At 37.2% G+C, this 26,404-nt stretch overlaps 1 protein-coding gene across 5 annotated transcripts in view; it reads left to right on the top strand.

The window, feature by feature from the left end:
• DBT (dihydrolipoamide branched chain transacylase E2) overlaps positions 1-26,404 on the top strand; it is a gene marked incomplete at both ends in the record, with an annotated part of 33,836 nt that overhangs the window by 2,390 nt on the left and 5,042 nt on the right. For 2 of the 5 annotated variants that reach the window (XM_084242837.1, XM_084242835.1), the window contains 7 exons: positions 4,215-4,338; positions 7,894-7,969; positions 11,012-11,193; positions 15,880-16,001; positions 21,274-21,490; positions 22,984-23,150; positions 25,621-25,698. In XM_084242837.1, the coding sequence (XP_084098963.1) occupies positions 4,215-4,338; positions 7,894-7,969; positions 11,012-11,193; positions 15,880-16,001; positions 21,274-21,490; positions 22,984-23,150; positions 25,621-25,698 (966 nt within the window). Of the gene's footprint in view, positions 1-4,214; positions 4,339-7,893; positions 7,972-10,992; positions 11,194-15,879; positions 16,002-21,273; positions 21,491-22,983; positions 23,151-25,620; positions 25,699-26,404 lie in introns of all 5 variants that reach the window. The other 3 variants (XM_084242836.1, XM_084242834.1, XM_084242838.1) reach the window with 3 other exon arrangements.

The raw sequence follows: 26,404 nt of genomic DNA, 5'->3' as shown, positions 1-26,404 counted from the left end.
TCTTCAGGTAGGTCCCCTCCTTTGTGTTCCCATCATACTCTGCTTCCTTCCTTACACTGATAATCACCTGCTTGCTTGTCACAGTATGGACTATACTTTCCATAAAGGAAGGATTTGTGTCTATTCTGTAATCCCAAATACCTGGCATGCAGTAGCTACTCGGTAAACACTTGTGAATGACTCGGTACAAATGTTTCTTTTTAATCTGTTACAGAAATTTGTAAGCAACAAGAACTTTCATCATCTCGAGCAAATTAATTGAAAAGGGCTTTTATGTTGTGTTTTATACACTTAGGGCATCATTCATTTTGACGCTTCATTCATTTACCATATTGCCGCGGACCAGCCCAGCAGTGGCGGGAGATCGAGACAATCTCAGGGTTGAATGAGAATGAGCAAAAGGTGATCGAAGGAATTAGGGCGAGGGACAAGAAAGAATGACACACAGACACACTCAAGGGAGAGTGAAAATCTGAGTGCACTTTATTGCAAGCAATCTTCTCTTTTTATACATTTTTACAGTAATTGCTTCATTGTGTTTTGCACAGAATATGGTTAATCATTTATCAAGGCATACGTGCACATTGTGTCACATATCATTACATATTGCTTATTATTTATCAAAAAATCAAGTACAAATCAAGAACATTTCATACTCTAATCTCCATACTGGAAGTTCATTCTAGAACATCTGAATTATGATTATATTTTTATTATTACGTTATTATTATATTTTCCATATACTATTATTTATTCTCATACCTTTGTTTGGCTATATTATTTACTAAGTAATAGAATCTGTTTCCATAGTTGCATTCCTTTACTATGAGCCTAGTTACTGGTAATGAGTAACAACATATTTTGGTGGTGCCTTAACAACGCCCAAGCCTGATTATTCCAGTTATTCTTCATGGATGAAAAGGTGGGAACCAAATTCCCCTCGGGGAGTGCGCCTGTCTTAGGTTGTCAGAACTCGCTTTCTGATCTTACCCGTCATTGACTGTCCAGTCCAGCGCACAGGGGCAGGGGCTGATTATGCCAAAATAGCACAGCCACCTGATATTAATGCGAAATTGTGGCAATTGTTACATTGCTCTCAGGAGCCGCCACACCATATCACATTGAAAGGTACTGATTTGTCTGTCTTTTGTAGTGAAGTGTAAGCAACTGGAATTCAGGAACTAACCCCCTGTATCTTACTTAGCTTCAAATTCCCAAACCCACCCTGATCCCTATCATTAGGTGTGTTTACTACCTACGTGGTGAATAATTTCATTTATCTCTTTACTATGCAAGTCTGCTAAACCTTTTCCTCTCCTATTTTTTGTGTGTTCTGTTTCTAGAAAAAAAATGCCTTCTTCAGCTTGAAACATTTTTTCCCCTCCTCTGTTATCTTTCTATTTGCCTTTTTATCCTTCCACCCCGCTGCTTCACTAATATTTTTTAGCCTTCTGTTGCTTTTCATTCAATCGTTATGTATCACATAGTGTTTGTTGCTCCAGTGTTGCTGTTTTTTCCTTTCCTGCTGTAACTCACCCTACAGTCAGGAGTCATTTTAAGCTTCAGATACTATACTGGTTCCTTAATTTCTTCTTTTCAGGTTCTGTCTGTTGTAATCTAATTAATATTCTACAACTAATTTTTTTTATCCTTTTTCTTCAGTAGTCCATAAACTATGAGTTCAAACTCCTTTTGACCAACAGTTTGGTCCTTGAACTTTTTCTACTACTCCCTTTTATACATTTGATGAGGACATATCAAGCTACTCACTGCTCTAGCAGACAGGCTAACCAATTTCTTGTTGTAGTTCCTGTGTTTATGCTGTTTCTTTACTTTTAATAATTTGTATCTATTAGTCAAATAGCACTACTCTACCTCCAAGAAGCCTTCCTAGGTCAAAACAACCTAAAAAATCTCTATTTAAATTCCTTTAGCACCTATAGTCTGTCCTTATCACAATAAATTAGAGCATATATCTCACTCATGAGAGAGAGAATATGTGTGTGCTCATTGTCTAAATGAAGTTATGCAGTCCTTGAAAACAGAGTATTTCTTTTACTTGCAGCAATGTGATATGATAGAACAAACCTGGGCTTTGGAGTCAAGTTTACTTGGCTTCAGAGCTGAGTTTTGCCATTCATTTGCTATGTGACCTTGGGCAAATTACTTCCTTAGCTTCTCATATAATTAAAAAGGACTAATGTGCCTCTTACAGATGGCAGTTGTGAGACAAGAAGATGATGCTTGTAAAATCTTCATAAAGTTCTTAGCACATAGTAGACTTTTTTTTATATAAATTTGCCTTTTTTTTTTTCAAAGATTTATTTATTTATGCAAGCACTGGGTACAGTCAGAAGTGCAGGAGGGTGAGAGAATTCACTAGAGCCAGAGTGGGTAGCAGAACAGGCAGACTGATGAAGAAATACACTGCTGAGGGGAGCAGCGGGCGCGGCAGGAGAGGTCTGTCGTGCCATGTGGGACTCTCACCGGTGGTTGGGGATCAAACCGGCGCTGCAGAGGCTGCGGGCAGCTTTGCAACCCAGCGCTCAACCGCTGCGCCACCAGGGGAGGCCCAGCACATAGTAGACTTTTGATAAATGTTGTTTGATACTTTCTGCCTTCCTTGACCCATTAATAGTTCCTCAATAAAAGTTGTGTTGTTGAAGGTAGGACCTTCTAGAGGTTTAATTTTCCTTCAAAGGTTTTAAATTATGAACTATTTTATTTAAATTAAAGGGACTATATAATTGAAAATTTCCATTTAATGTCCCTAAATTTTATAATGCTTATAATGCAACAGGGGTTAATTTACTCTTTGATTCTGCTGTTGACCAAGACCAGGATTGTGGGAACTGAAGGAGAAAGAAAGGGCAAGGAAAATGGGGGTGTTTGGGAAAGAGAATTCTTTCACTGTCTGCTAACTTGTAAGCTATCCATTTTAGTTAGGCTTTATGATTCCTGAATGTTAATGTTAATAAGAATAAAATGTAAATTTTGTAAAGATTAGTTGTTCTAAGATGATTTCCTGAAGTAAAATTAAGATGCTTGATTTAAGATTATTCATGTTTATATGTTATAACATGACTATAATATGTAACGTGTATTGATATTATAACATAACTAATATTTTAAGAGCTAATTACCACTGAAATATAACGTAACTGATGGTAGAATAATGTTCTTAGGTAAAAGTAATTCTCCTAAACTAAGGAAAAAATCTCAGATACAAACCGGTATTCTTAGATATGTTAAGGTTAGAAAATCCTGTAGCTTATGTTTAAAAGTATGATGTAGCTAATCGGGTATTAAAAACATTAAAATGTTAACTTTCAAAATATGTTACCTTTCAGATACTTAGATTTGGTATATTAAAATACATGCATTCAGGCCTATTTATTCCTATACCAGATTATTTTATATTAAGATGTCATATAAAATAAATCCAAAGAGTCTTCTATAAATTATAAATTAGAGTAAGAAAACCTTTCAAGTACAATATGACACAATTTTTCAGTGTCTTTACATGCTAACACTCACTTTTGAATTCTTCAGTAGATTTATTTCAGGAAGCTGTTAATGACTCAAGTGCACCGATAAGCTGATGTGTTTACTTTCTTTTTTTTTTTGGAAGATTTATTGATTCATGCATACAAGAACTAGGGGACAGGCCAGAAGTGTGGGGGTGAGAAGATTCAGCAGAAACAGAGTGGGGAACAGAACAGGCAAGTCTACTGAAATATACTGCTGAGTGGCCAGCAGGCGAGTCAGGAGAGGTCTGCTGCGCCATGTGGGTTGCTCCCTGGCTGGGGATCAAACTTGTGGTGCAGAGGCTTTGGACAGCTTCATAGGTTGCATCTTAACCCCTTGTGTCACCAGGGAGGCCTTGATGTGTTTACTTTCACAAGGAATTTTAGGCAAAGATCATAAGCATATGAATAAATCTTAAACTAGGGATGCAATTTTACTAAATAATGACAGAATGTGCTAGGGTTTGCATTCGTTTGATTTTGTTTTTGAACAGAAATGTTTGAGAAATAACCAGTCTTAATATATTAATCATCGATATTAACTCTTCTGGTTTGGGGCTAGATAATTTCATATGGTTTACATTGTGATAGTTTTTCTACTTTTAGAATAGATTTGAAATTCAACTATATACTTACAGAGATAAGCCATTAAAATCATTTATAAACTTTTTTTTTCCTCATCTCTAGATTTGTATTCGATACTTTCAAACATGTAATAATGCTCATATTTTGAAGCCAAAATATGTGTGTTTCTTTGGTTATCCTTCATTCAAGTATAGTCATCCACATCAGTTGCTGAAAACAACTGCTGGTAAGTAGGACCTCAAAATATGAAATTATTTTTTGTGTCTGATTCAGTACTTTCTAGTAATTGAAAACTAGCAAAGTGAAAAAAAAAAAAAAAGTTGATCTTTTATTGCCAGCCTGGCCTTCCTTGCTGTCCCCACATCTATTTCTCATTTTCTTTGCCCATTCCCTCCCTCTACCTGCTTTTCCTGAATACTTGTGTCTTCATAAAGTTGTGAATAGGTTGTCTTGGGCCATTTGTTATTTATCCTCTGTTTTATCTAAATAGAGAAGTCAGCACTGTCTTGGCCAAATTAGTGGGTTTTGTCCTGTAATCACTGGATTGTCCAATCGAGTACTTCATCTGTCATGTGGGGATGGTGTGATGAGAGCAGCTGGAGCTGCTCCTTCAACAGAAAGTTTTCTGGCTTTTACCATTTAATTGCCTTTCCTCCAATTTTTTTCTACCCTTTGTAAAGAAATCAGAACTTTAAAACTTTTTCCCCCCACATATTCTCTTTAGAACTCCAGACATTCATTTATTTATGTATTTTTTTGTTTTACACCATTAAGCATTAAGCTTTTGGCAGATACTTGGAATCTTAGTCTGTGCTCGCAGTGAAAGGTAGGGGAATTGCAGGCAGATCCAGCCCGGGAGCTCCGTCTTTCCATGCTTTTTATATGGCATCTTCCATAATACCTAACATATATAAACATTATCTTTGACATTTTGTCAAGATTTCTGTTTTCAAAAGTTGATCTTTTCTCAGAGAAAATTGAGGTCATTCAAGCAGAAACTCCAACTTCCTGCTAGAGTCTCTTAAATACTTATGAACTTTGAGTTCTTAGTCTACCAATTACTGACTAACTTTTAAACAAGTTACTTAATTTCTCTGTGTCATCTGGAAAATGAGAATAATCATAACTTGTAGTTCATTGTATTGTGAGAATAAATTCATTCAACACAAATACTTATTGATCACCTTTATGCCAATGCACAGCTTGGGATGCATCTTCTTCCTGTGTTCCCTAGCTCAGTAAAGCTAGAAACCTGGAGAAACCTCACAACAAAGTCATTACCAAGATTTATTAATTTTACATCTGTCTTCTTTTCAGACATCTTTGAAATATATACATAGTCCCATACTTTAGTTTCATACTGACAGTGACCTCGCAGCTTTTCTTCCGTCCACTCCTCAACCCCATCCACCACATTCCTGCCAGAGACTTTCTAATTAGAGATCTAAACTTATACATCTGAATTTGTAGATGGGATTCCCTAGCAGTTAATTACTGCAGAATAACAACGCTTGCTACAACTTAGTGACTTAAAGCAGAAGGGACTGTTTCTCAGGATCCTGGGAGTTGGTCGGGTAGGTCCTTTGCTGGTTTTGCCTGGGCTCATGAGTGGGACTATGTTTGACTAGAAGATAGTCTGGTCTCAAATGTCCAAAATGGTCTCACTCACTTGTCCGAGTTTTTTTTTTTTTTTTTTAAAGATTTATTTTATTTATTTATACATAGAAGAACTGGGGTATAGGTCAGAGGCGCAGAGGGTGAGAGGATTCACTAGAGACAGAGTGGGGAGCAGAAAAGGCGGGCTGACTGAAATAAACTGCTGAGGGGAGCAGCCGGCGAGACAGGGGAGGTCTGCAGCGGCATGTGGGTTAACTCCCTGGCTGGGGCTTGAACTCATGCCGTAGTGGCTGCCGATAGCTTCACAGCACTGAGACTTTAACCTCTGTGCCACCAGGGAGGCGCCCTGGTGCTGGTTTTTGATTGGGCATCTCACATGACCACCTTCATCCTTCACTAGACTTGATCAACTTTCTAGAGTATCTGGTGATCTCAAGGCAGCATTTCAAGAGAAAGAAGGAAGAAACTATGAAACCCTTTGAGGCCTAGATTCCAGAACTTGTACAATTACAGTTTTGTTGTATCCTATGGGTCAAAGTAACTCACAGGCCAACATAGATTTAAGTGGTGAAATAGCCTCTACCACTTAAAGGGGCAGCTGTAGAAAATTTGTGGCCTTATTTCTTTACCTCTGGTTCCTGATTACTCTTGTGATAAATTCCAAACATCTTACTCAGAATGGCACACAAAGGCTTTTTAAATATGGGCTGATTTCTTGCCACATATCCTATCTTTAGCCCTATACACCTGTTTGTTATACCCTAACCATGCTGTACATTGTCTTATAGCCATGCTCTTGCACATGCTGTACCTTGCATGATATTGCTTCATGTAGAGCTATCATGTATTTACTTGTCATTTTTTGATTGACTTCCAGTTCTTCATTGTGACTCTGTAATAACTATTATTGAGCACAAATCTTTCTGTACTTCTCTATTTTCTCAGGGAAAAAGGTCTTAAAACTAGAATTGCTTGTTGAGTCAAAGATTTGGACATTTGTAAAAGGTTTTTGATATTTAATGCCAAACTTTTCAAGAGAGGTTCTATTTACTGTGCTGACCAGCAGACTGGGAGAGCCTCACTTGCTTGATAGACTGTAAGAACTACATAACACCTCCACAGAAAAAATGCATTTTGCATTCCTTAACTACTAACTTACCTCTTTATTAAAGAAAATTCTAATTCCTCCCTCAGCTTGTTGTGTATTTTACAAAGAATTTTGATTAATAGCTTTCTAAAAATAGAGGGGCATTCTTGAATCAGTTCAGAGAGCCACTTGTTAAGCCAGAAAAGTGAGACTATCTGTATTGACTTTCTGTTAACCAGAAATACTTTATTTGGAATAACTACCATAAAATATCATTGGCATCTGTAATAAAAGAGGAGCAGAAATTTGAAAAGGAGTCAGAAATGAAAGAGGAAAGAGAAGACTTAAATTTAATAAGTTGGCAGACTAGAGTTTTGGGTGAATAAGAATTTTCAGTCAAGTTTTCCAGATATGGATCTATCTCATCTTTAATTACTAAGAATGAAAACAGGGGTCTCCCTGGTGGCACAGGGGGTTAAGTTCTCAGCACTATGAAGCAATCAGCAGCCACTGCAGCGTGAGTTTGATCCCTGACCAGGGAGCTAACAGACCTTTCCTATCTTGCACGTTGCTTCCCTCAGTAGTGTATTTCAGTCAGTTTGCCTGTTCTGCTTCCCACTGTGTCTCTGGTGAATCCTCTCACCTCCTCTCCCATACCTCTGGCCTACACCCTAGTTCTTGTATGAATAAATAAATAAATTTAAAAAAACAGTTATATGAAATCAAAAAAGTTGTAAGAGTAGTTTCATAACATAAAATAAGGTGACACAGGTCTTTCCCTTTGCACAATACCTTGTTCTGTTTTCTGTTTATTACTATTGCTTCAAAATCTCTTTTTTGAGAAGGGCTTTCTATATTCATGTCAGGGAAAATTATTTTGGATGTTGACAGTAAGTTTGTGGCATTGAATAATTTATTAAATCTTTGATGGTTATGCTTTAAAAAAATATAAAATGCTTTTTCATCTTTAAAATGCAATAATTTCTATCTCTGAGAATGTTTTCTAATGTTAGTTTATAAAACTATTCACAATATATTAACATATTTAATGGCTCTACTTTTCATTTGTCTTTGAAGCTCTACAGGGACAGATTGTTCAGTTCAAACTCTCAGACATTGGAGAAGGGATTAGAGAAGTAACTGTTAAAGAATGGTAAGTTATTCTGAAAACTTTTTTAGTAGATGTAAAATAATTTGAGTAAAAATAGGTTGGAATCTAAATCAAGAAACTTCTTTTTGAAATATACAGTGCTTTTCTTAAAAGCATTAAGGTAATCATGCTCAGTGAAATAAGCCAGAAAGAAAAAGAAAAATACTGGATGGTCTCACTCATAGCAGGAATTTAGAAAACCTAAATAAGGAATCAGGAAAAAGACTAATTATAATAAAAATCAAAATCAACAGGCAATTATAAACTGAGATACACTTGGGAGGGGTAGAAGGGAGTAAGATCAAAACAAGGGAGGGGATGGGAATTTTACAGGGACAATAACCCAGATGAAAATGCATACATTACACAAAAATGAAAACTGATGTAAAAATATATAAAATTAAAAAAAAAGTAAACCTGCTTCTAGTTAACAAAGACCTTTTCCAGCAACTATAGAGATAGTTAAAAATTTTATCTTTGATTTTTTTATATGTGATTATATTAATAAAATATTACCTGAATTATCAAAATAAAAAAAAGCATTAAGGTAAAGCTAGTGTTGCTAATGTGCTTGTGACACTATTCATCATACATCATGACATTTTATTCTTTTTTTTATGACATTTTATTCTGTATAATTTACTATGGATTTTTTTTTCTTTCTACAAATTCACTGCACACCCCTACTTCAGTCAAAAAAAGACAACCTCTAAATGATGTGACCCTGTATTTTTCTCTAGTTAATTTTAAGATTCTCTTCGTCTTTTAATGTGTCTAGGTGTGGCTCTTTAGGGTTTCTCCTGTGTGGAGTTTGTTCCATGTGTACATTAATGTCTTTCATCAAATTTGTGAAGTTTTTGACCATTATTTCTATAAATATTCTATCTCTATATTATTGATATTCTCTATTTGGTAAGGTATCATTTTCTCCTATTTCCGTCTAATTCTTCAGGCATGATAATCCTTTAGCTCTTTGAACATTATTTTGTTCATTAGCTTTAACTGTTAAGTCTTTGTCTAGTAAATCCAACATCCAAGCATCCTCAGATGGCTTCTTTTTTTCTTTTTCTTTTTTTTTTTAAGATTTATTTATTTATTTATACAAGCACTGGGTACAGTCAGAAGTGCAGGAGGGTGAGAGAATTCACCAGAGCCAGAGCGGGAAGCAGAGCAGGCAGAAGGACCGAAGCACACTGCTGAGGGGATCAGCGGGCAGCAGGAGAGGTCTGCGCGCCATGTGGGACCCTCCTCAGGTGGCCGGGGAGCAGCCGGGAATCGAACCGGTGCTGCAGAGGCTGCGGGCAGCTTCACAACCCAGCGCTCAACCGCTGCGCCACCAGGGAGGCCCTCAGATGGCTTCTTTTAAAGACTATTTCCCCTATGCATGGGCCATACTTTCCTATTTCTTTGCAGGTCTTCGAATTTTTTGTCAAAAAATGGAAATTGTGATTAAAACAATATGTAATTCTATATTGAAATGTGTGAACATCTTATTCCCCAAATCTTTCAAGATGTTTGGCTAACCTTTTGTTTGCGTCAGCTTTTATCATTGTCTCAGCCAGCTATGATTTTGAAGCATTGCTGTGGATTGTTTTCAGCAAATACCCTGAGAGAGCTCTGACTCAGATCTACTAAGGACAAGCCCTATGAAAGTGTTTTTCCAGGGAATTTCCAGATGAGTCAAATAGTGACAGTTTTCTTGGGAATATAGATTTTTGGGAAGCTACATACTTGTTCTGCCACTTCCCGTGACTGTAAGTTTGTTAATTTTCAACTAATACTAATACTGATCTGGAGAAAGGAGGATAGGAATAGAGCAAATTAAAATACTCCAAATTCATTATTTATAATAAGGTTCAGCCATTTTTCTTGAATAATTACTTTATGGCTATTATAAGCCTTTTTATAATTTTCAGAATTCTGAAAAAGTTGATTTTTACAAACTTTTGCCATTGTATTTGTTGATTTTATGAAGAAGCAGAATTCTGGAGGTCTTTACCATTCTAGAAGTAAACATCTGTATGTGTTTTTAAACCTAGTTTTTATGTCATGGGTATGTTTTATTATGAACAGAGAACTGGTTAAGACTGGAAGACGAGGAATAAGAATTACTGAACCATTATTTTAATAAAGAATTAATGGTGGTAAGTAAAAAATGTGCTGGCTACACCAAGAATGGCATTAGATCCAAATTATATGTAGTATTTTGGTTTGATCTCATTCCTTCTGCTCTTTTTGCTGAGAATATTTAGAAGAGTCTTGTTTACCCTACTTATGATTAAGGTGATAAAGGGATTGATATATAGGGGGCAGGATAAAATAATTATAGAAAGACAGATTGAGAAAACCCAACCCAAAATTACAAAGGATGCGTAATGGGGTAATTATTTTTATTTTTTTTTTTTTAAAGATTTTTATTTTAAATTTATTTATTTATTTATACAAGCACTGGGTACAGTCAGAAGCGCGGAAGGTGAGAGAATTCACCAGAGCCAGAGCAGGGAGCAGAGCAGGCAGAAGGACCAAAATACACTGCTGAGAGGAGCAGAGGGCGGCAGGAGAGGTCTGTGCGCCATGTGGGACCCTCCTCCAGTGGCCGGGGAGCAGTCAGGGATCGAACTGGCGTTGCAGAGGTCGCGGGCAGCTTTGCAACCCAGCGCTCAACCGCTGCGCCACCAGGGAGGCCCATGGGGTAATTATTTTTGACTAAATTCTAGAAATAATAAGCATCCTTTAAAGATTAAGAAAGACTATTGTAAAACAATAGAAGGAAATAACACTTTTTAAAACATGTTTTTAGAACACCTTCCATGAAATGGTTATGAGGCAGAAAACCTGAAAGTTTAACTAAATGTTTAGTATTTCTTAGAGATGCAATAGAGAGACTCGGGAACTAATTATAGTCTTTTCTGGAGCATTTTTTGGTACATCATCTGGGACTAAATGCTGGATAGAAGGACTCTGATCTAGTTCAGTGTGGCATTTACAGTGTTAGGATGTTCTATATTTGTAATTGTTCATGTAAGTGTTTTGTGTCTTTTTCAGGTATGTAAAAGAAGGAGATACAGTGTCTCAGTTTGATAGCATCTGTGAAGTCCAAAGCGATAAAGCTTCTGTTACTATCACTAGTCGTTATGATGGAGTCATTAAAAAACTGTATTATAATCTAGACGATATTGCCTATGTGGGGAAGCCATTGGTAGATATAGAAACGGAAGCTTTAAAAGGTACTGTAAACGTGTTCATCTCTTTTGCCAAATTGATTACTGCTGGCGTTTTGTCATTGGGTACCAATTAAAAGAAATGTTTACTTTCAAAAAGTTATAGAAAAAAAATTAAAAAATAAAAAGTTATAGAATTTGATTTGGGCGTTTAGAAGCTGAACAGAAAATAGAAAAGCTTCTCTGAATATAAATATAAATATATATACACCCATACAATATAATAAATATATTTATACACACACACAAACATAAAAATACTTTGATATTTTTTTTTACCAAAATAGTATATTGCACTCCTGTCTTCTAATTAATGATCCACATGTTTTCATAATAGTACATTTTCATTTTATCTGCTAGACCATGTTTAAATTTCACCAACTGCCCCCAAAATGTCCTTGAAATTTCTATTGGTTTGTTCAGACTCTAGGGTCCAGTACAGGAATATACATTGTACCTGGTCTCTTTTAATCTGTTGATTCTATTTGATGGCACTGACTTGCTGAAGAAACCATGCTACTTATCTTTGTAGAATGTTGCATCTTTTGGATTTGGCTTGTTGCTTCTTCATGGTGGTATGTAACTTGCTCCTCTAGTCCTTGTAGTTTCTGTAAATTGGAAATAAGTTTTAAAAAGCTGGGTTGTATTTTGAGTCTACATGCTTTTCTTTTAGTGGCAGTGCATGGTTTTAATGCTGACGTTGTGTGGCATTTTAGGTATTTAAGGTATTTGGGACCTTAAGCTGTGTGCAAGAAATGATGCCGGAATGTTTGACTATTAGATAAGTGGGAAGTTACTATCCCCAATTACTCTTAGGTGAAAGTTATTTATTATACCTAATTACTCCTGACAAGTAATTGAATTAGCTATTTTAGTAATTTGAAGTGAAAAAGAAAAATGCAATGACATCTCATCTCATAAATCTTCTTTAATTCTCAATGTGTGATCTTTTGGGCAAGAACTAAACTAAGGTTTATATTTGCGCTAGGAAGAAATGTTTTCCTCATAGTTTTGCAGAGGGAAAAGTTTAAAACTTTAAAGAAGCAAATTATTTTCAAATTCTTTAGCATTTCAAAATATTTTCTCCAAAAGAAAGTAGTTAATTACACTACTTATTGTAGTTCTTAGTAATAGTTACTGAAATGCCTAAGAATATTTTAGTTTCACAGTTCAATACTTTTACTAATTCAGATCACTCTTATTTAATCTGAAATAATGTGGCTTCACTGCTAAAAGTTTACCTTCATATGAGGATTTTCAGCAACACTAAATTGACAGTTTTCATGAAAGAACTTCTTTACCAGAGTTCTTCTTTATTAAGATTTAGACTTTTTTGGGCCTCCCCGGTGGCGCAGTGGTTGAGCGCTGGGTTGCAAAGCTGCCCGCAGCCTCTGCAGCACTGGTTCGATCCCCGGCTGCTCCCCGGCCACCGGAGGAGGGTCCCACATGGCGCGCAGACTTCTCCTGCCGCCCGCTGCTCCCCTCAGCAGTGTACTTCGGTCCTTCTGCCTGCTCTGCTTCCCGCTCTGGCTCTGGTGAATTCTCTCACCCTCCTGCACTTCTGACTGTACCCAGTGCTTGTATAAATAAATACATAAATCTTAAAAAAAAAAAAAGATTTAGACTTTTATGATTAATCTGCTACTGAAGATCAATTATAAGGAATAAAATCCTATATATTATAGTGCTAAAACCATGAAAATCTCACCATTGGGGAAGAGTTATGAAATTTGAATTTAGTCTTCACCTCAGCCCTCTTAGAGTCATCTCCACATCAGTAGAATAGAGAAATCTGCTCTTGTACTTGCAAAATGTTACCATCAAAGAAGAAAATATGTGTAAAAATGTCTTGTGCTGAGGTAGTATTTTAATACTTACGAGAGCCTTCTTCCAACTACATGGCTGCTACAAGTAACTTCATGCAAATAAGTTTTTTTTACCACCAATATTTACACCCACGTTGTTCTTAAAAAGCAGTAATACTTGGCAATATATCAAAATGTTTTCCAGAAAGATGAATAGCAGTAATTTACTTTAAGAAATATATAATTATTGTATCTGGCATATTTGGGCATTTACACATTTCTCTTCAGCAAATATGCATTCATCAGGTTGGTATTTGGAGTTCCTACAATTGAATCCCCTTGATTTCCCTTTGGGTCTTAGTTCCTATGTTAATTTTATTAGTTTTTCTAGTAACTTTAACAGGTATGGACAATACACAGGGATTCTGAAACTCAAGTTATACCTTTAGTCATAGAAGTTGTGTTCCAGCCAAGTTGCCCAGAAGGAGTATATACTAGGACAGTTAACTGATGGAAACTGCACAGTCGGACTTAGGTCTGATTCCCAGCTCATGGTCAATGCCATCATCGCTCAAACCTCGCTTTTTAAAATTTATAAAATGAGAATAATAATACCTGTCTTACATAGTTGAAAAAGAAGATTAAATCAAGATATTGTATATGTAGTACAGTGTTTGACACAAGATAGGTATTTGTGGGACAGGAAATATAATTTATCTTCTACCCTCTGAGTTCTTACTTGAGACCCTGTAATAAGAGATAGCTTAATAAGAGAAAAGCAAGTTTATCGACATGTTTACATATGTGTACATGGGAAACACACAGAAAAATGGAATTAGCTTTAAGTACCATCTTCATAGGGCACAGTGAGGGAGTCTGTGAGTCTTTTAGGGGACAGTAAATGGTTTTCAGGAGAGATAAGTGGGACCTTAGAAAATGATTGTTATAATTTGTGCTAAAGTTTGGGTGTGGTGCCAACTTCTGTTTCTAATCTCTCTCCAAGAGTTAATCCCCCTTGGTCAATGAAACTCCTCTGGGAAAGAGAGTTATGACAGTAGGTTCCTTTTAGAAGGTCTGTCTTTAAACTTATGAGGAAAGTTCGGAGAGGATCTCTGGGTTTGCTGTTTTGGAAGTGCCTATAGCTCAAAATAATCAATATAAGAGACATATTTGGGAATGACATTCTGGAACCCTTTACACACAATACAAGAGCTCTCTACTGGGCAAGATCGTAGACTAAGGAGGAGGGACAAATAGACTCTTTCCATGGTTGCAGCAGTAGAAAAGTTTTATCTGCTTAAAATTGAATGTTAAAAGCAAACTCAGTTGCCTATTGATTTTCGTTTAGTCTCCAATTTCCTAATTCTTACAGAGATTCTGGTACATAGTATTGATTTCCTAGCATCAGATTTTGACAAATGTTCTCAGCATTTTTCTTGATAGCAATATTATGTTCTAATAGCCTGAGATAGTTTTTCTTTGTATCGGTAAATTCTCAATGTCATGAATAGGTTTTTGGAAACTGACTTTAGATGGATAATGAAACCAGTTTTACAATAGGCTAATTGATATAAACAAGAGTTAAGTTCCTACAGTGTATTTCTTGTCACAAAACATCAACTTTTAAGTGAAGACTAAAAACTTCTAATATTTAACAGTATTGTGTATTCATTCACTCATTTTTTAATCCACCTATTCCAGTTTAATGCTGTGAGTTGTCAGCGTCTATCTTGGCAGCTCAGGGTGCAAGGCAGGAGCCAACCCTGCACTGAGGCCCTTCCATAGCAGGGTGCACTCAGCAGAGACACTTACACTCACACTAGAACAATTTAGACACACCAGTGACTCCAAAGTGCACATCTTTGGTAACTGGAAAGCAACAGGATCTGGAAGAAACCCATTCAGACGTTGAGGGGAACAAGCAGACCACACAGTCAGTGACTCTGGCAAGGAATCAGTTGTTACCTTATCCTCCTAATGAAATGATGGCACATGAATACCTAGCGTACTCTAGAGCTAGGGAGTAGAACAACCAAATTAATGTTAGCCATGAAAATATTATCTTCCAGGCCTCCCTGGTGGCGCAAGGGGTTAAAACACAACCTATGAAGTTGTCCGCAGCAACCGGGGAGGCCCCTAATTCACATTTGATTCTTATTTCTTGCTACTAATATAGATGAGAAATGTGTTAGGAAAATGGTTAAAATACAACATGTGTTAAAATGTATAGAAGAAGGGCCTCCCCGGTGGTGCAGCGGTTGAGCTCTGGGTTGCAAAGCTGCCGGAAGCCTCTGAGGCACCGGTTCGATCCCCGGCTGCTCCCCGGCCACTGGCTGCTCCCCGGCCACTGGCTGCTCCCCGGCCACCGGAGGAGGGTCCCACATGGTGCACAGACCTCTCCTGCCGCCCGCTGCTCCCCTCAGCGGTGTACTTCAGTCCTTCTGCCTGCTCTGCTCCCCGCTCTGGCTCTGGTGAATTCTCTCACCCTCCCGCGCTTCTGACTGTACCCAGTGCTTGTAATAATAAATAAATAAATCTTTAAAAACAAACAAACAAACAAATAAATAAATAATAAAATGTATAGAAGAAGCTGTTGGGTTTTAAAATTGAAACTGTAGTTTTTAACTTGAAGCAAGTACCAGGTAATAATCATTAAAAATTATCAGGAACCAGTACACCTCTAACACACACACACACACACACACACACACACACACACACACTTCTTACACCTCTATACACGCACGCACACACACACTTTTCTCTGTCTGAAGTAGTCCAACTATGTTTTTTGATTGTAAACTTAAGTTGAATTTATTTACATATAATAAGACTATTTTTTCTTTTATGTTTTCAACTAAAGAGTAAAATTTTATCTCGTTACCAGATTCAGAAGAAGATGTCGTTGAAACCCCTGCTGTGTCCCATGATGAGCACACGCACCAAGAGATAAAAGGCCATAAAACACTGGCAACTCCTGCAGTCCGCCGCCTCGCAATGGAAAACAACGTACGGTTTCTTAATATCTAAGTGTGAGATCACATTGAAAATACACATTTGTATCTATAAAAAATTAGCTATCCCAAGATGAGATGACTGGAGTTGGGGTTAAAGATAATATAAAAATGTCTATTATTGAAAAATAATAATTACATTAAAATACTCTTGAAATGAGAAGGAAAATATGAACTTATTACTTATGTTAAATAAGAAATAGGGTTTTATTTATTCTTTGAGCCCAGTAAACAGCCAGACCTACCATTTATTGAATGCCTGTAAAACCACAAGTGTCTTAGAATCAGATACTTGTGAGGCACAGCTTGAGACAAGGATTTGGGGACATGTGATTGATTGGATTGATTGATGAGAGAAGGCACATTTATTGGGAATGAGGGAAGTTCAGGACAAGGAAGGGCAGAGAAGGGAAATGAAGGCAACAGTGTGGTCTCAAGAATCTGGCCTTATCTCAGGGATGTGGGAGAAACCATAGAATTGTACTAAGTTGATGCTTTTGTATTCCCTCTTTTCCAGCCAGTTATTGACTGATAGGGCAGTAATGTGCATAATATTCCAAGCAAGATTCTCTTGTTTTTTACGTATTATCTCATTTAATCTTTACAGATCTATGATACTGGAATATTCTAAGGGGGTGGAATAACTGGTCCAAGATCACTCATCTAACACAGTGGTATAGGCAGGATTCTTAAGGGAGTCTTTGTAACTTTAAAACCAGTGCTTTTAACTTTATATATTGCCTCTATTTATTGCCTCCATTATTTAAGCACTTATTTATTTGAGAAACTATACATACATTATCTTTAATCCACAGCAACTCTGCAAGCTGATTTGGATTATCCCAATTTTACAGATGAGAAAGGGCAGAAAGGTTAAGTTGGCCTAAAATCAAGTAAGTAGTAGACTGAGGATTTGAACATAAGTCTTTCTGGTTCCAAAGCCTGAGTTTGTTCCACGATGCTCCATAATGCAGGGTTTTTGTATGTCTGCTTTTGAGAAGAGTAGTTAAGTTGCACTGGCAAAAAGCAAAGGTTTTTATTTTGGAGATAGGTTCATTTCCCTTTAGCCTTCCTTTTGGAAAGTTATCCTTTGGGGAACTATCTCAAAGAAATTGTCTACTTTACATTCTGTAAGTATTTTATATAACCACAATTAGAAGGCACATATGTGTTCAAAATTAGGGAATTGCTTAAGTAAATTATGTTATAAACCCTTAATGAGATTATATTAGCCATTAAATGTTTTCAACTATGAATGAAGATCCTTTAGCATAATAGAAAATAAAAGTAATATGGAACACCACATTAAGGGCATCAGACAAAATAATAATCTTGTATGTTGGTTTGACTCTAAAGCATTTTACCAATTTTTTCCTTAGTTTTTATAAGTACACAGATATAGTGTGTTTGGTTACAGATCACCCCAATAAAGTATCACTCTACAGCCAGTCACATGAATTATTTAGTTTCCCAGTGCATATAAAAGTTACCTTACACTATACTGTAGTCTATTAAGTGTATATATCTTTTCAAAACAATGTATATGTCTTATTTAAATACTTTATTGTTACAAATGCTAAAGAATACTAACCATCATCTGACCCTTCTGCATGTGGTAATCTTTTTGCTGATGGAGGGACTTGACTCTGATGATGGCTGCTGTCTGGTTAGGGTACTGGTTTCTGGAAGTTGGGTGACTATGACTGTTTCTTAAAATAAGACGACAATAAAGTGTGCCACCTTGATTGTCACTTCCTTTTAGGAAAGAGTTCTCTGTAACGTGCAATGCTGTTTGATAGTATTTACAGAACAGCTTCTTTCAAAATGAAAGTCAGTTCTCAAACTCCCCCTCCCAACCCAATGCTGCTTTATTAGTTAAGTCTATGTAATCTAAATCCTTGTTGTCATTTTAACAATGCTCATGCATCTTTACCAAGAGTAGATTTCATCTTTGTTTATCCATAAGGAGCAATTCATTCATTCCTGTTTTATCATAAAATTACAGCAATTCAGTCACATCTCAGACTCCCCATCTAATTTTAGTCCTCTTGCTATTGCCACCATATCTGCAACTACTTCCAAGAAAATCAAAATAGTAACCTCAATGAGCACTGATCACAGATCACCATAGCAGGCATCATAAATATGAAAAAGTTTTGAATATAGCCAGAATTGTCAAAATGTGACACAGAATCACATAGTGAGCATGTGCTGTTGAGAAAAAGGTACCTGTGGAGGGTGGTAAACTGTGGATGTGCCACAGATCTTTTTTTTTAATATATATATATATTTTTTAAAATAATAAATTTTATTTTTATATTCCCCATACAATTGCAACCCCCTCATTCTGACCCCAATCCCTCCCCTCCCGCCACCCACTCCCCCCCAAAAGTGTCTCTGGTTCATAGTTTTTTGTTGATTTTGATTTTCACTTTCTTATAGTTATTCATTTTCCTGGTCCCTTATGTAAGTTTTGTAGATTCCTGCTATGAGTGAGACCATCCGGTATTTTTCTTTTTCTTTTTGGCTTATTTCGCTGAGCATGATCCCTTCCAGCGCCATCCATGTTGCTGCAAATTGCATGTGTTTATCTTTTTTGAATGCTGAGTAATATTCCATGGTATATATGTACCACATCTTCTTGATCCAGTCATCTATTTTTGGGCATTTGGGCTGTTTCCAAAGCTTAGCTATTGTAAATAGTGCTGCTATAAACATAGGGGTGCAGGTGCTCTTTGGAATTGATGTTTCTGTGTCTGCCGCAGACTTGCACAGCAGTGAACGATGAGGCCGTCTCAGGGTTGAGAGACTGCGCAGGGTGGTCAGGGATTCGGTTAAAGAAATGACAAACAGACACACTTCAAGAGTGAAAATCTGAGTGTAATTTGAGTTGGTGACCAGTATATATATGTTTTCTAAAAGCATAGGAATGGCGAACATCAGTGAAGAAATCAGCTTGCTTATAGGTTTAGCTTATCATTGACAGAGCAGTGATTTACATCTGGACTCAGGTGCATTCCTAAGTAGTTAGGCTATTAATTTTTCTTTTTGTTTTATATGATTACTTTTTGTTTTAACTACTTACTACCACTAAATTACTATTAATTAACACGGGTGAATTTTACTTTTCACAATGTAATATTTTTATCATTAAGATTAATGCTAACAAGGCTAAGCATACAACAGAGAAATTATTAAGCTAACAGTTCTATTAATACACAGAGTTTAGTAACGTTTCATTTGAATTAGCCTAGTTACTAGATTTCGTATGTTCTTTTTTAATCAGCAAACCAATGACCTTTTATTTTTATTTATTTATTTTTTTTAATAGAGGCATGTTTTATTTATTTATTTATTTGTTTGTTTGTTTGTTTTGTTTATACATGCACTGGGTACAGTCAGAAGCACAGGAGGGTGAGAGAATTCACCAGAGCCAGAGCGGGGAGCACAGCAGGCAGAAGGACCGAAGTACACTGCTGAGGAGAGCAGCGGGCGGCAGGAGAGGTCTGCGCGCCATGTGGGACCCTCCTCTGGTGGCCGGGGAGCAGCCGGGGATCGAACTGGCGCCGCAGAGGCCGCGGGCAGCTTCGCAACCCAGCGCTCAACCGCTGCGCCACCGGGGAGGCCCCCAATGACCTTTTAGACAGAGAAAGAGAAAAGATTTTAGAAAGAGAAAAGATTTTAGAGAGACAGTTGTATTAGAATAAAGTTTGTGGGCCTTGAGAAGGCGAGATAAGTTTCCGTGGGGACAGCATTCCTGTAGTGGCTCCTGGTGGTTGTTATCTTTCAACAGGCTTCTGTCTTATCTATGTCTTCAGGCGGTTTTGCTGTTCTCCCCCTGCCCGCTGGTTGGCCAGCCGGACCTAGGGATTTCTAGAGGTCACTGCAGGGGGAGGTGCAGCAGGTATGTCTTCAGGGGGTTTTGCTGTTCTCCCCCTGCTGCTGGCCAGCCTGACCTAGGGGCTGTGGCGCAAGCCATTAGCCCTAAGGGTCACTGCAGGGGGAGGTGCAGCATGTGTCCGTTGGGTAAATACCTAGGAGTGGAATTGCTGGATCATATGGAAGCTCTATGTTTAGTAGGTCCAGAAATCTCCACACAGCTCTCCATAGTGGTTGGACCAGTTTGGGATGTGCCACAGTTTGGGATGTGCTTTGTAAACTCAGCAAAGCAAAAATATAGTAACTACCTTTAGAAACATGTGACTTGACTTTTCTCTACTACCACCTAAAGATGTATATAGCCGGAATATTGGAATATTACTGGCAATAGTGGATTTTTTATTATAAATCACTTTTTTTGTAGTTTTCATATTTGTTGAAAATTTCAAACCAATGGCCTTTACAGTTGTTTGTAACTACTTAAAAATTATTTGTTTAAATCAAATGTTTGACAAGATAAAGTCCTTTATTCTTTTGAAGTCACCCTTAGAGAATCACTAATACTAATGAAGCAAGACTTAACACTGAGAAATTAACCTACACACACACAAACACACACACACAGAGCATGTGAGGATATCATTCAAGTTTGTGTCTTTTTATTTAAGTAGACTTAAACTTAATGTATTTTATCTTTGCAACTAAACATGGAAGGTGATTAAATAAGGCCAGATCACGTTTCCAAAAAATATCTTGCATATCTAATAAAAGTAGGATCATATCACTTATTGTTTATGCTGTAGAAAACAATTAGTTTTAATGTGGAATGGGGCGTTCACATTTCAGATGTGCTCAGTAAAATTAATTTTAGTGTTTTGTACTGATCTTTCTAAACAACCATCAGAAAAATACAAATTGAGAGAGCGCCTGTGTGATGGTTATTTTAACTATTACATGTTTACTTGTAGCCAAGCTTAGAAACATGGTTCTACAATTTGTTACTGCTTTTAACTCCTTATACCGGGTTTTCCTTCTCATGTAGTCTATAAAAGTAGAAAATATGAAACAAGAAAGTTAAAAATATTTAGCAATTTAAGAATATAAATTTTCATACATGGCTATGGATTCTATATCATGTAGCTACTGCATCATTACCACATGGGCAAGCTTAGTGTGTATGAAAGTAACAAATGATACTTATAAAAGGCAAAAATACTAGTTTATGGTATTATGTTAAGATAATGAAAATGGTTTTTCATTACATTGATTGACTGGATAGAGATGCTTTTTTATCATTCATTAAATTCCACCTAGAGACACTTAATGATGGATTTATTATTTATTTTTAGGTAGTTTTATTTTTAGCATTAAAATGTGTCATTTTTTAGATAAAGCTGAGTGAAGTTGTTGGCTCAGGAAAAGATGGCAGAATACTTAAAGAAGATATTCTCAACTACTTGGAAAAGCAAACAGGAGCTATATTACCTCCTTCACCAAAAGCTGAAATTATGCTGCCTCCACCAAAGCCAAAAGACAAGACTATTCCTATACCAGTATCAAAACCTCCAGTTTTCACAGGCAAAGACAGAACAGAGCCTGTAAAAGGTAATAATTACAGTAAAATACAGTAACAGTATAATTTTGGGGGGAGCTTTGTCGCTATATATATAGATAGATACACACACACACATATACACACACATGTAGTAACAGTCTTTTGGACCTTCCTGGTGGCACAAGGGGTTAAGCATTGAACTATGAAGCAATCCACAGCCTCTGCAGCACAAGTTCAATCCCTGGTCAGGGAGCAACCCACATGGTGCAGCAGACCTTTCCTGACTTACCCGCTGCTCCCCTCAGCAGTGTATTTCAGTCAGTCTGCCTGTTCTGTACCCCACTCTCTCTCTGGTGAAATCGGTCACCCCCCGCATCTCTGGCCTATACCCCAGCTCTTGTATGTATGGGTGGATAAACCTTAAAAAAAAAAAGTCTTCCAATTTAAAGTGTTAATTTCTGGGCCTCCCCGGTGGCGCAGCGGTTGAGCGCTGGGTTGCGAAGCTGCCCGCGGCCTCTGCGGCGCCGGTTCGATCCCCGGCTGCTCCCTGGCCACCGGAGGAGGGTCCCACATGGCGCGCAGACCTCTCCTGCCGCCCGCTGCTCCCCTCAGCAGTGTACTTCGGTCCTTCTGCCTGCTCTGCTCCCCGCTCTGGCTCTGGTGAATTCTCTCACCCTCCCGCGCTTCTGACTGTACCCAGTGCATGTATAAACAAAACAAACAAACAAACCAGCAAACAAATAAATAAAGCATGCCTCTATAAAAAAAAAAAAAATAAAATAAAGTGTTAATTTCTGAGCAGTAATATGTTGGCAGGTTTCTCAATATAAACTGGTACACAAATAATTGTTCTGTTTGAAGATTTGGTAAGGATATTTTAAATATTCATTATGTTTAGTTAGCCTTTAAAACAAGGACCCCTACTGTTATCAACTCTTAGGATGATTGACTTCCAGAAGAGTGGCTTTGAAAGAAAACCATTGGGTAAATACATAACTTGCAACCTTTTGGGTTTCTTTATACATCACTGAATTGAAAGCAGTTACCAGTTACAAGGTTACATTGACACTGGGTATTGTGCCACAGTCAGTATTTCAGCATTAAAATTAGCAATTTTCGGGCCTCCCCGGTGGCGCAGCAGTTGAGCGCTGGGTTGTGAAGCTGCCCGCAGCCTCTGCAGCACTGGTTCGAGTCCTGGCTGCTCCCCAGCCACCGGAGAAGGGTCCCACATGGCGTGCAGACCTCTCCTGCCGCCCGCTGCTCCCCTCAGCAGTGTACTTAGGTCCTTCTGCCTGCTCTGCTCCCCGCTCTGGCTTGGTGAATTCTCTCACCCTCCCGTGCTTCTGACTGTGCCCAGTGCTTGTATAAATAAATAAATTAAAAAAAAAAATTAGCAGTTTTCAAGTTATGTAATGAAGATTGTCATTCCAAGAGGAAGAGCTTGAAAGTAAATAACATTAGAGATACTTCTATGTTAGCTTAAAAAAAAAAAAAAAGGATTAAAGAATTTAAGAATTTTTGAACCCACTTTTTTTCCCCCCAGGCTTTCACAAGGCTATGGTGAAGACCATGTCTGCAGCCCTGAAGATACCTCACTTCGGGTATTGTGATGAAGTAGACGTTACTGAACTGGTTAAGCTACGAGAAGAGTTAAAACCCATTGCTTTGGCTCGTGGAATTAAACTCTCCTTTATGCCCTTCTTCTTAAAGGTGAGATTTCAATCATTTTAAACAAGGCCAGAGTAGGACATTTAAATTTTGTTTTAGATGACTGGATCAAGAAGATGTGGTATATATGCACAATGGAATACTACTCAGCAATCAAATAAGATAAACACATGCCATTTGCAGCAACATGGATGGAACTAGAAGGGAAGGAAGGAGATAAATATCTGATGGACAACTCAACAAAGGGTCAGGAAAAAAAACAATACTTGCAAGCTGACCATAGATCTGAGGCATCCAGCAAGGGAGGGGGAGGGGAATAAAAAAAGGGAGGGGAGAGCACAAGGGACTATGGTGATGGATCATATGGGTTCTGTGGTGGTGGTAGAATTACAGGGACTAAGCCTGAATGGAGAAATAAAATTTCTGGTCCAAAAAATTGAGATAGATGTAAGAAAAAAAAAAATCTATGCAATAAATTTAAAAAAACTTTGTGTTTTGCAGATATGCAATGTGTTAACTATGGATTCAAATACAAATACTCTCCCTATATCATATAGTTAGAAAAATGCACAAATACACTACTATAGTAATTTATAAAGTTGAAATTTCTCTGTCTTATTTCTATTTATTTACATCTTTGAGCTAGGTGAGGATTGTTCTGCCTATTAAGTAAATCCTTTAGGATTCTGATAGGATCACTCCAGCAAAATCCTTTTTAAACAAAAAGTGATACTTGCATATTGCTAGCAAGTACTTGCTTTCATTTATTCAATTTATGCTGAGGCTCCTGGGAATCATTTCCAGTACTAGTCCTGGGGACTGGTGTAAAATTGAATAAGACCATTAGCCAATGGTCTGATTGGAGTAGCTCAATCTAGTTCACAGTAACCACCATTTATGAAACAGCTACTGTGTGCCATACACCATACCAAGCATATTACATACATATCTCTTAATTCTTAGAGTAACTCTGTCATGTAAATACTGCTATTCTTACTTAACATTTAAAGGAATGGGAACTCAGAGAAGCTGAGAATCTTGTCAAGCATTTATAGCTAATTAAGTAAGGGTCAAGTCAGTTTTATTAAAAAAAATACTGTTTCTAACCCCAGTGTGACTTCCCACCAGCCCTTTCTGCACTGCATCAAAACTGAGCTTTTGTAAGTCAAATTATTGTACAATTCCCTGTATTCAGTGGTTTCCCCCATTGGCTACAGGATAGTTCCCTAGTATGGCATACAAATGTTAATGTGAGGCTCTGTTGCCTAGCTCTTCAGGCTTACCTCTCTCACAGCTCCTTCTTCTGTTTTAGCCAGTTTAAGCTACTCATAGTTGCTGGGACACAAAACTCCAGTAAAATGCCCCCTCTTCCCTTCATCAAATGTAAGCATGTCTAAATACCAAATTTAGTGTAGGTATAGCCTCTTCCAAAAGCCTTCCCTGGTTTGAGTTAAATGACTTCTGTTTCCCATTGCCATTTATCTCAGTGTAGTGCAAGTTTTTATTCGTTTGTCCCTTCACTGGATGTTGAGACTCAAGGTAGAATCAGGTCTCCTTTATCTCCACGTTTTTAATAATAACAAGCAAATGGATGCTCTCCAAATGAGCTGTAGAGGGCACTGCAATAGTCATCTGTGGACATAGCAATTGAAACATGTAAATGAGATTACCCAGATTGTGTGTGAAGTTACCCAGATTGTGTGTGAAAAAGAAAAGAAGGTTAAGGGTTTCACATCACTATTTAAGGGGTAGGTAGAAGTTGATTTGACAAAGATAATGGAAGCAGGTGGTTGGTCTGATATAGGAGATCCAGGAAAGACTCACCAAGAAGCCAAGTTTATCGATTACTGTAGAACAAGCAACCCCCAAATTTAATTGTTTGGAAAACAGCAGTTATTTATTATTTCTCATGAGTCTGTGGGGAAATAGGACCATATGCTGGTCTTGGCAGAACTCACTCATATGTCTATAGACAGCTAGTGGGTTAGCTAGGGGCTGGCTGGTGTAGAATGGCCTTGGCAAGAATGGTCTCTTCCATCTGCCTCTCTCATTTCACCGGTGTACTAGCCTACACATGGTCTCATAGCATTGGCAGGGATGAAGAGAGAAAGCAGCATTTAAGCTCTGCTACTTGAGTCTGTCAAAGTAAATCATAGACTAAGCTTAGAATCAGGTTGCAAGAGGTGTGGAAACACATGAAAGAATAGGGTCATGGATTCAGCCATGCATATCAGTTAGAATTTAGACATTCTCTCTGGTGCTTTGGTCAACCTGTATAATTATTATGAAACTCTCCTTGATGTTTAGAAGTTATATGAATATCTTTTAACCTAGTTCCATATTTCTTGAAGGTAACATTGGGAGTGATAGCCCTAGGTACATGCAGACTTGAAATTAAACAGCATAAACAAACATTCTCTTTCTCCTGTCTTTCATCTCTTCTTATTGCTTCAAATTCCTTATCCTTTCTGAGTTGGAAATATTAAAGTCACATTCTCTTTCTGTTAAACAGGCTGTTTCGTTGGGATTACTACAGTTTCCTATCCTTAATGCGTCTGTGGATGAAAATTGCCAGAACATAACGTACAAGGTTGGCTATATGTTATTGTTATAAATAGAAAATGGTGCAAATGTGTTTGCAGATTAGAGGTGTTTCTAATGTATCTCAAATAGTGATCTTTTTAAGAGAATTAAAAGCATGGAATAAAAATTAAAGGATAATTTGTTATTTTTATTGGTTTGACTGGTTACTTATACTGTTCAGATATGCAGATTGGCCTTTTTTAAGCCCTCTTGATTTTCTGTTTAGAATAATGAAAACACACAGCTTTGAGTAATGGACATGTTGCCCATCCTACATAGCGTCCTTCAAAGAGAAGCTCTCTCAAAATGAAATTTCTGCTGTTTTTAATACAAAAAATAAGAATAATTTAAACCAGAAAAGAAATGAAAAGCCTTTAGATGATCCATTATTTATGTATGTTGAGATGTGTATTCTCTCGGGATTTTGTTTTCCATATTTGGAAAAAAAATAGAATTATATATATTTAACTTATAACTTAATTTTTGTTCTTTTATCTTTTTCATTTAACATATGGACATCATTACATGTCAGTAAATATAGCTTTGTTATTATTTGTTTAGTCAGTGACTTATTGATAAACATTTGATCCACTGCAGTTTCTTAAACTTACAGTCTAAATTCAATATTCCTACATAATTTTGCATTTATCTCCTTAGAACAGATTTTTATAAATGCTAGTGCATATTGTTAAAAGCTTTCCAGAAAGTCTACA

The sequence above is a fragment of the Talpa europaea genome (assembly GCF_964194135.1).
Source record: "Talpa europaea genome assembly, chromosome: 9".
Lineage (NCBI taxonomy): Eukaryota > Metazoa > Chordata > Mammalia > Eulipotyphla > Talpidae > Talpa > Talpa europaea.
This window is presented reverse-complemented; position numbering and strand designations above follow the sequence as displayed.